The sequence below is a fragment of the Amblyraja radiata genome, chromosome 5, assembly GCF_010909765.2.
Source record: "Amblyraja radiata isolate CabotCenter1 chromosome 5, sAmbRad1.1.pri, whole genome shotgun sequence".
In the NCBI taxonomy this organism is placed as follows: domain Eukaryota; kingdom Metazoa; phylum Chordata; class Chondrichthyes; order Rajiformes; family Rajidae; genus Amblyraja; species Amblyraja radiata.
In genome coordinates, this window is record NC_045960.1 from 95,272,375 (window position 1) to 95,286,370 (window position 13,996).

The window sequence follows — 13,996 nt, forward strand, 5'->3', positions numbered from 1 at the left end:
ACCTGTGTCAAAAGATACCAGCTCAATCTTGAATCCCTTATGATGATCAGTTGAGGAAAATCCACGGCTTCACAATAGTGAGAGACATGATATAATTTAGTGAGCTTTGCTGCACTAGAGTATGTGATTACAATCAGTACTGCTGGCTTGTGTCCATGAACCTTTCAGTAAGTCTTGTATTTCTATGAAAGCAAAACATGAAAATCCAACAATTTCATCCTGGAAATGACTTCCTCAATTATACATTAGGTCAGACTTGGCATAGCATTGGTGAATTCATTGATTGCAAAGGAGGTAAAAGGCCTGATGATTAGAAGAGATGGCTAAGTAATGTTGACAATTTAAATTGTTATTCTTTTGAATTAACTTTATAAAAATTACTTAAATGTTTTCATTAATGACTTCAATTTTCAATGTTTTTAAATGCCTCTGATAGTTTCAGCTTTAAAAATTGAGGCTGCCTTTGCAACATCTGTAATGGATTTAAAGATAGGTGTATTTTAAGAACTGATTGCATCATATGGTCTAACTTTGATACATTGCTGTGCCAAACACTGCAGTTCATTCAATGGTTCCTATTTCAATATGAGCTGCTCTGCTTTTACATCTAATCTGCCCATTTGATTATGCCAGCAATAACACAAAGTACCCAGCACACACCAAAAAATGCCCTCCCCACGCATCAAAAATGTGAAGGGTCAATCAGGTCAGGATGAGTGTGGTCGATGGATGGTTGGGGTTAGAGCCAGCATAGTCCCTTTCAACAAGATTTTGCATCCATTTCCTTTGTGCAATGTTTGGAAAATGAGCCTTTCCCTGGTGACAAGAAGAATCCTGGCAAATATATGCAATTTATTTTTAAAACATAAAATAATGCATAATAAAAAGTTTACAAATAATACAAGCTATCAATATCTACACAACTCTCAGAAAGCAATTTCAAAATGAATGATTTAAAGGCAGAATAGATTGTAATAAACACCTAATATATCCTAAAATGATTCAAGAATGAGTCCAAAAGAAGTCACAGAATCAGTAACAAACATGAATTGAGCTCAAGAGTAGGACTTCGACACACCAAGTCTGTTCTGCTGTTTAAGAAGATCACGACTTATTTTCCCATCTTTCTTGTACTATTAGAAAATTTCGCACCAACATCTCTCGTGCCTTCATCGGCATCTACTTGAAATTGTAAACAACTGAGATGCACCATAAAACTTTGTGGCGCCACTTGTCAACTGGAAAATGACTCGTTTTGTACAAAACCTGTATACTGTTAGCCAGCTAATTTTCTACCCTTTAATATGTTACTTTCTACACCACCAGGTTTTATTCTTAGATACGGCATCTTATCAAATGCTTTCTTGAAATATTAGTAAGCCTTCCAGTTCCTCTTTATTGTCACTTTAAAGAACTCAACAAATTGGTCAAACATAATTTCCCTTTAACAAAGCCAACGTCTTTGCCCGATACCTTTGATTTTTTCCCCCCAAAGTGTTCAGCGATAACATCGTTAATAATAGATTCTAACAGAAGCAAGAGATGAAGCTGTAGAATAGACCACTCGTGTGTGACGTACCGTAGCATTTGAGCCATATTTTAAAATTTCTCAATATTAAAGTGGTTTTACATTTATTGGTAGACTTTTTAAATACTTCCATTATATAACTTATGTTGCCGAAGCTGCCTAACGTATAGTTGTATGTAATATGCATTTATAATACATGCACATAACACAATGGCATCATACATTACATGAGCAGACAGGCTAGCTGTTATTTGTCTGTACTGAAGTGTTCATTCATGATTGAATTCTCGGCATCTCCTAGAGATTATTGATGGTGTTTACTAACACACATCTGGCTAACAGTCCATCTTCAAACACAATACATTTTCAGCAGGTCAGATATCTCAAACAGACAAGAAGTAGTGGTTTGAAAACTTCCAATCAATTCCTGCCAAGATGAATCAATCTATAGAATCCAAAGCCCATTATTTTCTGCAGTTTATTGGATGTCAACTAATGTTTGCAAGCCGATGACAGGAACAAACAGGCAAACTGCAGTTTCAAACCTGGCAACCATGCACTCTGAGTGCCAGCTAACCACACTCCTCTGTGAGTGATTGTAAAAGTCACCGACTCACTGACAACTGCCCGAGTCCACAACAATATTTTATCTAATTACATTTATTAGATGAACATCTCATGTTTTAGAAGTAACCATTCTATTTGCTGGAAAACAAACACTTGAAACTTGATTCCAGCCAACAAAAAATAAATTTTGGTAGAGATTTCTTATCTGGCCTCCAATTGGTTTTAAGCACAAAAACACCAGAGACCCAAACCATTTTCAGGTTTGGGCTTCTAAAAGTATTTTTCACCGAGAATTGCAAGAGATAAACAAGCATTCTTTTGTAGCTCCAGTTCTTACAGCAGTAAATTGTCCAGATGACAGGCAAGCTCTGTTGGAGAAAACCCATGACAGAGAAGGTAAATGGCCTTTATTCAGCCCAGAACAGTTTTGCAAGGCTGCAAGAGCAGTCCTGGTCCACCGGCCTCAAAGTAAACAGTAATCTCTCAATTTCAAACTGAAAATAATGCTGGTTGGACATTTGCTTACCCATGAGCACATTCAAAACTGGTGCAGAAAATACAAATTATTTGTATAGCAGATTTTTCTTCATTTTTTTTGTTTTAATTTATAGAACATAGAACAATGCAGTGCGGGAACAAGCCCTTTGGCTCACTTTGTCTAAACTTACTATTATGCCAAACTAATTAATATCATCTGCTTGCACATGCTCTGCTTTACGTCTGTCTAAATGCCTCTTAAATGTTGCTATCTTATTTGCTTCTACCAGTTTTCCGTTGCCCTTAAGAAAAGGAACACCATTCTCCAGTCTTCTGGGACCTAAATTGTAGCTAAAGAAGGTATAGTAGATGCAAAATAGTCATAGCTATATGGTCAGTCATACAGCGTGGAACAGGCCCTAGGGACCAACTTGCCCTTGCCAACTAACATGCTCTATCTACACTATCTTATCCATGTACCTGTCCAAATGTTCATTCGGCCCTATAATCCAGCACCACCATTTAATATGATCATGACTGATCATCTAAAATCAGTATCCCGTTCCTGCTTTTTCCCCATATCCATTGATTACTTTAGCCCTAAGAGCTAAATCAAACTCCCTCTTGAAATTATCTTATTTGTAATCTAAGTATATTAGTCAATTAATAAATATCTGCAGGAAATACTGGATCATTAATTTATATTAAAAAATATCAGTTAAAGTAATGGCGTTTGGTAACTAGATGCAAATATAATAATTTATCGGACTTGGTATCAGTTTGTACGTGGTAATTACAGTATTTGAAACAAAAGTTGTTCTTACCTTCACTCCCCGTAATCCCCATATACCTTCGTGACCTGACGTACCTCTGTTCCCCTGCAATTTAGAGAAGATCATATTTATCAAGGTTTTGCTTCAAGATGAAAAGATAGGATTGGTCCACAACTGAAAGTGCTAAATTGGAGCAAGGCTACTTTTGATGACATTCAACACAAACTTACAAAGGTTGATTGGGAGAGGCTGTTTGTAGCTAAAGGACATCTGGTATGTGGGAGGCTTTTAACAGTGAGATTGTGTCATGTATTACGAGCAAAAAGACAACTAGGGAGCGAATAGGTCCTCTTAAGAATCAGTATAGTCTATGTGTGGAGCCTTGGGAGTGGGCAAGGTGTTAAATAAGTATGTCACCTCTGTATTTGCTGTGGAGAATGTCATGGAAGCTAGTGAGTTCAAAGAGAATAGCAATGTCCTGAAATGTATTGATATTACAAAACAGGTGTTGGGTGTTCTTCAAGCACATAAAGGTGGATAAGTCCCTTGTACCTAGCACCAAGCAAAGGAAAAATTGTTGGATCTGTTAGGAGAATCTTGTATTTTTGTTAGCCTTGGGGGAGCTACCAGAAAACTGGAGCTAGTGGTGTGCTGTGCGTTTATTTAAGAAGGGATTGCAAGAACAAGCCAGGGATATGTAGTCCGGTGAATATAACATCAGTGGGTAAGTTACTGGAAGAGATTCCGAAATACAAAATCTATTTACATTGGAAAGGGAAGTACATATTAGGGATAGTCAGCAGAGCTTTATATGTGGCAAATATTGTCTCATGAATTTAGTTGACAATTTTGAAGAGGTGACAAAGATGTTTGAAAAAGGCAGGACAGTAAACATTGTAGCAATTACTTTGGGGAAGAGTCTGGGACTTCTCACAGGAGCCGAGGGGACTGAGGGGTGAATTTAGAGGATTATCAAATCATGAGGAGCACATAAGGTGGATGGTCACAGATAGGGGAGTCTAAAACTATAGGCCAAAGGTTAAGATGAGTGGGAAATGATTTAAAGGAGACCTAAGGGGTAACTTTCACATAGGGTAGTGCAGAGTTGGAACAGACTGCCAGAGGCAAAACTTAAAAGACATTTAGACAGGGACATGCAATAAAGGCCATTTACGGCTCAAACATCTGTGTCTAACATCTAATAGTCAAATTATCAAGGACAAAGAGCAGTCAACTCCTCATGGAAAGAAAGCTTTGAGGAACTCCTCAACATTATTTTGTGCTTGAAATTAGCTCAATTGACTCCATTCCTAAACAAACTATATGTTCCAGTTTTCTCTACACCTGATCAAACCTCTACACCTGATCATAAAGGACTCAAGACAAGACAAGAGAGACAAGAGACATTTATTGTCACATGCACCAATTGGTACAGTGAAATTTGTGGTCATCATACAGCCATACAATAAAATTAAGAACACAGAACACGATAGTCTCCAACATAAACATCCCCACACAGCGGTATCAAACTTTCCCACTGTGAGGGAAGGCACCAAAGTTCAGTCATCCTCCTCTGTTGTCCTCTGTTGTTCACTCGTGGTCGGGGCCTCCCGAGCCCACCATAGTCACTGCTACGGGCGGCCCGATGTTCAGGCCCGCTCGCCAGGATGATGGAACTCCGACGTCGGAACGGGAGAACATCCTCAGCGGCTTGGACCTCCGAAACGGCCACTTCTTACCGGAGTCCGCGGCTCCCGAAGTCCACAGGCCGCACTGGGCGGAGATTCACGCTGGCGGGACCTCGGCAAAGGGATCCCAGGACTCCGCGATGTTGGTCAGCGCCGCCCGTGCTGGAAGCTCCGCAAACCACAGCTCCGCGATGTTGAAGCAGCAGGCCCAACACTCCGGAGCTTCAAACGACGATCCAGGTAAGGCATCGCCCGCTCCGCGATGTATCCAGCGCTGCGCCGCCGCTGCTGAAGCTCTGGTCCGGTCCCCAGCAGGAAAGGCCGTGCCAATCCAGTTGGTAGGCCGCGAGGAGGGGGGCAAGGGCGCGACTCGGAGAATAGTCACATCCTCGCCAGGAAGTGACTGGGAAATGGTTTCAGAGGCACAACCCTTTTTTTCAATTTCACAAAAATCTTCAACTTTGTCAAATGAGAGGGAATGTGGAATGTCCTTATCACATTGGCTTCCAACATTAATTCATCTCCATTTTATGATTGCTCCATGGTACCATATACGCTGTGATTGTAGCAAATGAGTCCCAAAAAAAACTGAGGTCCGACTGGGGTCAAGAGGCTACACCATCCACTTAACATTTTTATCAACTTTCTTCAGCAAAATGCCTCACCTTCAAACAAATGGAGCTATGATATAGGAAATTGTTCAACCTACGTCACCTCACTTCAGAACCGGGGTCAAGGAAAGAGCGTTCACGTCGCGGCCCTTTCAACCAATCTTTCCACCACCACGCACAAGACGCACAAGAAGCGCAAGACAGACACCATTGTGCAGATGCCGAGAAGTGTGTTCAGCTCTTGCTGAACAACTTCTAATCTTGTGTGTGGACTCGATAAGAAGAAGAAGACTTCAGAACCAAGGTTACCCAAACTTCAGTCAATGAGCGACAGTATGAAGATGATGCTTGCATATGTGCTTTGTTTGGAGACCAAGATATTGGTCACTGAAGTACAAAACAGATTAGTTCTTGAACGTAAAACACAGGAATGCATCGTCTTCCAAACTACCCAGTCACCCTCCTAGTTAACCACCTTCTGGCCCACCAATGATAGATTTTGTAGGTTCCACTTTGGCCTCCGTTACATCAGAACTGAAGTGGAAGTAAGTTAGACTCAATCCAGAGCACTGTATAAAATGACGCTAACCTTCCCCAATGACGTAACCGAGATCAGAGAGGTCATAATGGGAGAAATGATGGCTCCACGTTGACTTTGATGTTCCAGAGAAGGCCATCCAATTACATGCCATGCTACTTTCAGAACATTTAATTCCATGTTAGATCATACCTTTTCACCTTTTAGATCTATTTTCCCTCTTGGTCCAGGTGATCCTGAAATCCCCTGAAACAAAAATAGAATTTCTCTATTTATACTTCACATACTTTTTTGCGCAAAAACCTTAAACACCTGTTGTGAATTTACCTTAAATCCCATGGCTCCTTGTAATCCTTTGTAGCCTTTAGGGCCATCTAACCCCTAAGAGGAAGGAAAATATATTTCAGTGAATATGAAGTAATTCCAGCTTTGGCAATTAATTTGGAAACTAAAAAAAAAATGCACAATGCAACACTGTTTAAAATGACATACTCTTTGGCCTGGTCTTCCTTGTACTCCCTTGTTCCCTTTAATTCCAGCCATACCCTGATACAAGGAAAAACTAGATAAATGAACGATTTTAAACTGCAATAAATACTCAACATTTAAAGTGACGAAAGACATACCCTTGGTCCAGTGACTCCGACTCTTCCATAAGAACCAGTGTTACCTCTTGCAGCCTGTATCAAAACAACCACAGTTCATGCAGATAAATAAATGTTAGTTGTTTTCTACTTGGTTGCTAAAACACTTTTACAAAATAGAGTAATTTTGCCCCATTTGTATATGCACACACATTACACCTAAAAATGCCCTTTCAACACTGGTCACCACAGGTTAAATTGTGCCCACATTTGCCCATTCACCCAACTTGGTAAAGTCACGTTGCACTCTCTTCACATCCACCTTATAACTCACCCATGGGGTGGAAGATTGCAACCTTCACGTGGTCCGCCCTGTTTCGACTAATGCAATCAACTAGACGTGCACAAACGGAAGATCAAATAGAACAAGTTGTCCAACAACTTTAGGCTGTGCACGCCACACGAAAGAAGAAGAAGAACTCACCCATTCCCTCCCTCTCTAGCACTGTCACATTTGTAGACTTGGGAGATGTTACATTTAGCTCCTTCATCCAAATCATTGATTTCTATTGCAAATACTGACACCTTGTGGCACTCTCCTACTACTGTCTGCACCCAGACAAAGATAGGGTCTCAACCCAAAACGACCCATTCCTTTTCTCCAGAGATGCTATCTGACCCGTTGGGTTACTGCAGTTTTTGTGTACATCTATGATTATTCTTAATATTATCTCCTATCAATCAGGCCAGTATATTAATCCCAATCCTAAATTTTTTATTTTGCACAATAACCTCTTATGTGAGATTAAATGTCTTCTGAAGGTTCAAATATACTACCAGCTTCATCTCCCTCATCTATTCTACTTGCTCTCCCGACAAATCTTCAGTTGATATATATTAAGCATGATTTACCATTCATAAACACATACAGACTTTGTCCAATCCTATTAATATTACAATATTAATATTGTTCTGTTAATATAATCTTTCATAATAGATTCTAGCATTTCCCCAGAACTAATGTCATACTTACTGCTCTGTAATTTCCTATTTTTTCTCCTCCTCTTTTTAGATAGTGGGGTTACATTTGCTTCCTCCCGATTTGTGAGAAATGTTTCAGCAGCTTAAGAATTTTGGAAGATTACCACCAATGCAACCACTATTTCCACAGCTTCTTCCTTTGGTACTCTGGGATGCAGATTATTAAGCCCCAAGGATTTGACAGCTTGTCTGGCAGTTCTCTGGGCTGGCAGCTTAACAACGAACGACGGCTGAGTGACATCATTGGGATCACCACTACTGTTATTCCGAAAGAAGACAGACAACTCGCGCTCCATGGATTTCCTGCTGTTACCTCGGGCAGCATCTGAAAAATCCTATCAAGGGTGGATGGATGTGTCTGGACAGCTTCAGAGCCACTTTCAAAATTCGTATTCAGCCATGACAACAGTTGTCTGGACGTCAAATCAGCAAACTGAATGTATTTTCCAACAATCACTTTCCACTGAGCACTCGGTCCTGGTGGGTCTTGTCTATCCTGCAGCGAGTGCTGAAATATTGGTTGTCAAATACCACTGTCTGACAGGGTCTGAAACCCTTGAGATGGACCTGGCCACCTCTTCCATGCAGCAAAGAAAGCCTCAAGGTCCACATTAAACTTTGTTTTAGGCTGTATTCCAAACTTCCCTTAATATTTCATGCTGGCCCTCCCATCATATTGAAAATCGCAGGCATGCACTTTGTTCTTTGTCTGAGGCTGCCCTCTCTCACCTAACTCCCCTGATATAAAGTGCCCATGCAGGGCTTCATCTGGGGAACTAGCACCAGCACCACTCTTACCTGGTTCATTGGCTGCAACCCAATTGTGCCCAATGACTCACTATGTGCATATCCCACCATTGAGTAACCCTCTACATTACACAAAGTGATGGGATTTGAATTATTGGGCACGGCTGTCAGACTGAGTGACCATCAACAACCTTCTTTACTGTTTTACACATGAATAAATGAATTAGGGCAAGAAAAAGGACATTTGGCCCCTCGAGCATGCCCTGCCACTCAATGTGATCATGGCTGATCATCCCCAAACAGTACCCCATTCCTGCCTTCTCCCCATATCCCCTGACTCTGCTATTTTTAAGAGCCCTGTCTAGCTCTCTCTTGAAAGCATCCAGAGAACCTGCCTCCACCGCCCTCTGAGGCAGAGAATTCCACAGACTCACCACTCTCTGTGATAAAAAGTGTTTCCTCGTCTCCGTTCTAAATGGCGTACTCCTTATTCTTAAACTGTGGCCCCTGGTTCTGGACTCCCCCAACATCGGGAACATGTTTCCTGCCTCTAGCGTGTCAAAGCCCTTAACAATCTTATATGTTTCAATGAGATCCCATCTCATCCTTCTAAACTCCAGAGTGTATAAGCCCAGCTGCTCCATTCGCTCAGCATATGACAGTCCCGCCATCCCGGGAATTAACCTTATATAGCAATAGTATAGTTGTATAGTTGCTAGTAATAGCAACTTCACTAATTTTCGCCCTCTGACATTACATCGCCCTAATCAAATCCGTTCCTTTACATTAAGCTTCCTAATCAAATCCGCTTCATTACACAACACCAAATCCTGAATTGCCTTTTCCCAAGTAGGCTTGACCACAAGCTGCTCTAAGAATCTGTCTCAAATATTCCACTTTGGCTTCCTCAAAGTTCCATTCAGCTACAACATAATTTCCTACATTTAATCCCCCAAAGTGCAAGATCTCACACTTGTTGGGATTAAACTCCATCCACACTTCTCCGCCCATATTTCCAACTGGTCTATATTCCGTTGTATCCTTTGACAAATCTGCCTCACTATCCCCAACTCTGCCAATCAATTATATATATATATGCATATCACAAACACAGAAGCCCCACAATTGCTATCTGTGGAACACCACTGGTCACAGACCTCCAGTCAGAATATCAGCGATCCACACTACCTTCTGCCTTCTATGCCAAATACAGTTTTGAGTCCAATCTAAGTAGTCACCAAGGATCCCATGTGCATTAATCTTTTGGATCAGCCTACCATGAGGAACATTGTTGCAACCAAGGATGCAATAAAGTCATCTATATATTAATATTACCTGAGTCCCTGGTCTTCCAGACTCTCCAGCTGTGCCCTTTTCCCCTTTCTCTTCCTAATGTGGAGTTCAGAAAATACAAAACATAATTGTAATAATACAAACACCTTGATGTTAGATGGCTTCTAAACAGGATCAAACTTTTGTTGCACAGCCTAGCAGGCCTTCATGCCAGTGTAGTTGGAACGTGATATTATTAGATAACAATGGTGAACATGACTGGGTGTGTTCTGGGTTAATCCAGTTAATGAATGGTTTGTAATCATTATTGATTCACTACTGGGTACCTGCTGATCTACTCCTGAGCAAACTGGCATCAGTGGCACTACCTTTAAAATATCATTTTCCACTAAGCCACATAGAAACATAGAAAATAGGTGCAGGAGTAGGCCATTCGGCCCTTCGAGCCTGCCCCACCATTCAATATGATCATGGCTGATCATGGCACATCACCGCTGGAGGTGTATATGCTGCTGTTCTTCTCTGCTGAGATAGTTAGAAGGGAGAAAACATGCTTGCTACTTTACTGTTATCATCTGTACATAAATGCATAGTCTTTTACCCAAAATTCAGGATTCAAGAACCAGATGACATGGATTCAAGGTTAGAGTGGAAAGATTTAATGGGAACTTGAGGGGCAACATTTCATACAGAGAGTGGTGGGTATATGGAATGAGCTGCCAGAGGAGGTAGTTGAGTCAGGTACTGTAACAAGATGTTTGGATAGGTACATGGAAAGGAACGAATTAGAAGGATATGAGCCATTTTGCATAGATGGGGCTTCCTGGTCTGAAGGGCCTATTTCTATGCTGTATGACTATGACATCTTGGTGTATGAGGCAAAGCAGAGATGGCATGTCTTCCGTATCAGTATTGCCAGGAATGTACATATAGCAGGTAAAAGCATCTTGTGATTTAGAGTGGCTCAGTGGTGCGACTATCTCACAGCTTCAGAAACCTGGTTTCTGGTACTGACCTCTGGTGCCGTCTGAGTGGATGTTGCATGGTCTCCCTGTCATGACATGGGTTTTCCTGAATGCTCCAGTTTCTTTGCAAATCTTTTGGATCTGGCTGGTTTAACAGGCAACGTGGACTACCTAAGAATGGAGAATTAACATGCTCTCTGTAAAAACAAGGCATTGATCGTGAGGAATCTTTCCTGACAAATCACCAGGAGTTGTATTTTCAAGGAGGGATAGCCTTTGGAATTGTGTTGTGATCCAGGAACAATACGAAGAGTCACCTGTCTGTGTGCTATCCAGGAGGAAACCTCACAGTCCCTGCAAATTGTGTGCTTTTTCACCTTTTGGTTTTTGATTATGGTAGATTAGAGGATATCATGTTACCTCTTCAATACAAAACAATTATTTCACTAATGCACCTTACTGGGAAATAGGGTACAGATATTTTGTAAACCATGAATTTCACAAATGATGAATGTATTTTTGCCATTTGCTTTCAAAATGTAAATTCCGATTCACACAAATTACAAAAGCACAATTATACACAATACAATTTTGAAGCAAAAATCTGTAATGATGATTAAGAACATTTACCTGTGTACCTGTGCTACCCAGGTATTCTAGTTGTCCATAAGAACATTTGCAAAACGGTAGATTCTCAGTAAAACTGTTCTCTGCTCTCCGGCCACACTGAAACATTTTAATTGGTTATTTATGTGCTAAAATTAAGAATAAGCAAAAGTACTATGCAAAACACTAAAGAGAAGAGTAAACTAAGAATATTTCAAATTGTAATTACGAGAGAAAACTGTCACAGATAATTCTGATAACCATGACATCTTATAGGAGCACTGTGGTAATCCATATTTTTTGTACTATCTGTTCGCATGTGCTCTCCCCATCTTCCAATTAGGTTCTGGACTCAGTACCAAGTCTGAGCATTTCCAGCAACCCTCTCAATCTCATCAAAAAAATATTTATTCATAGTTTTATAATCCTTTTCTATACTGTGTAAGATATAGTACTCTATGAAATCAGCATGTTCTACCAGGACTTCGATGCTACACATCCAAAGTTGACCTAAATGTCACTGCCAAATATACTCGTTCAAAACTGAACCTTGCATTTTAAACACCTATTTCCATAAATACAATAACAAATTAATCTTAAATGTGAAATTATTTTATTATTGAAGCTTTATGTTTGTATAAATATATTAGGTTATGATTTTAAGTTTGAATATGAAACATTCAAGGTGGTTTAAAATACAGCGCACACTTACCACATGTGACAACTCACAGCATCCTTCAAAATGAACTCTGCTTGGATCACTGTGCAGTTCCAGTTGTTGCAGGTCAAGCTGTTAGACAAAGGGACCAAGATAAATACAAGACAATTTTCCATCATGATTTGCTCCAGCTTTCTATATGGTGAGAGCAAATATTTTGGAGTAGTATAAGGACACAATAAGTTAATATGAAGATATTTTTCCCATCTGGAGTTCATACTTTATGAAGATGTGTTGTTAAAAAATTCGAAACTTATTTGTGATAAGGCCCAACCATTCACTCCATTGGATGTAAAAGACGAACAGGGTGCTACACGAGGTCCTGATTAATATTCCCCAATCAATATTTCTAAAGCAGATATTTTACATTATTGTGTACTGCAACTTGCCAACTGCAAATTAGCTGCCCCATTTCTTATACTACAACATCGACTATCCTTCAAAAGCACACTTTCGATATGCACTGTGATAACCTGAAAGGGGTTTGAAAGGTTCTATATAAAGGTTGTATATGTACTGTATAAATGTTAGATCAGTATAATGAGAATTCGCAGAGGAAATTCTGTTCTCACTTGACAATGTGATATAATGCAACTAAAACACAAGACCAAGCAGGAATTTAATCTAATTATGATTTTTAAATTCAAGGATGCAAGCATAAGATTAATTAAAAGAAAAAAGTCATACTCTGTAATATTTATGATGTTTGTATTAGACCAGCAGTTAATATAAACAGGCCATGGTTGTGGTATTCAGCAGATCTGGTAGTTTCTGTGGACATTGAAACAGACCTCTGTTTGAAGTCAATGACTCTTTTAATCAAATTGGGAAAAATGAGAAAATGTGCATGTTTAATCTTACAGAGATAGGAGACAGACGGAGAAGGCAAAGTGAACATGTGTGATAGTGTGAACACACAAAATAGATTACACAAATTGATGACAACGTGGCGAGGGTTTTGTTTCTGGAAGCAGATAAGTGGAGATAGACACAAAAAGCTGGAATAACTCAGTGGGACAGGCAGCATCTCTCGAGAGAAGGAATGGGTGACTTTTCAGGCTGAGATCTTTCTTCTGGGTATTGAAAAATGGTATTGAACTCAATTCCTGGAAGAGATATTCTGAAGAAAGGTCATTGACCTGAAATGTTAACTCTTTTCCCACAGATTCTGCCCAACTTGCTGAATGTTTCAGGCATTCTCTCTTTCTATTTCCTACATGTGACATCTGCAGTGGGTTTAAAAAAAAAAAAAGGTTAAGCTACATTCAAAATTATTTCTCCGTTGAGTTTTGTTCAACTTACAGAAACCATTGCGTCGTTCAGCAGACATCTTGCTATCGATGTGTAACTATTTCCATCAATTGTTTCTTGCTTGCTGATCAGAACAGTGTTGACTTGCTTGCAGTCAATCAGCAAATTGATCTCCTTTCCACTTACACTAAGTGCTAACTTGTGCCATGAACCATCAAAAAGCATATCCACGTCAGCAAATGTTTGAAACATGACGGTGTTAGGTGTAGTTCTGTAGAAAAAGTCCAAAGATCTTGAGATACCAGAAAGACGAATGCCAATTTGCTCTCTTCCATCAATGTCACTGACCTCCCATAAATTCCATACATTTTGTGCAGTGTCTCCCAACATCTTGAATGTAGCAATGATTGAATATTCAGGAGGAATTCCACCTGGATACACAGCTCTAAAATAAACATTTCTGATAGTTAAGCGAGTATCAAAACAATAACATTGCGACAAAGTGGACATATTCAATGGACATTTATGCAAACATAATTATATAATACATCTTAGGATACACCCATGATTTATTAAATATATTATGCCCAAGAAATAATTAAGTATTTA

The 13,996-nt window shown here is 39.8% G+C and overlaps 1 protein-coding gene across 2 annotated transcripts in view; it reads right to left on the reverse strand.

Moving 5' to 3' along the window:
* Nucleotides 1–13,996, reverse strand: part of LOC116973616 (collagen alpha-1(IX) chain-like) — a 71,814-nt gene that overhangs the window by 29,056 nt on the left and 28,762 nt on the right. The window contains exons 5-13 of one of the 2 annotated variants that reach the window (XM_033021852.1): nt 13,439–13,832; nt 12,131–12,208; nt 11,443–11,538; nt 9,890–9,943; nt 6,809–6,862; nt 6,675–6,728; nt 6,510–6,563; nt 6,375–6,428; nt 3,397–3,450 (exon numbers count right to left, since the gene is read on the reverse strand). In XM_033021852.1, coding sequence (XP_032877743.1) covers nt 3,397–3,450; nt 6,375–6,428; nt 6,510–6,563; nt 6,675–6,728; nt 6,809–6,862; nt 9,890–9,943; nt 11,443–11,538; nt 12,131–12,208; nt 13,439–13,832 — 892 coding nt within the window. The remainder of the gene's footprint in view (nt 1–3,396; nt 3,451–6,374; nt 6,429–6,509; nt 6,564–6,674; nt 6,729–6,808; nt 6,863–9,889; nt 9,944–11,442; nt 11,539–12,130; nt 12,209–13,438; nt 13,833–13,996) is intronic. The other variant, XM_033021853.1, reaches the window with a different exon arrangement.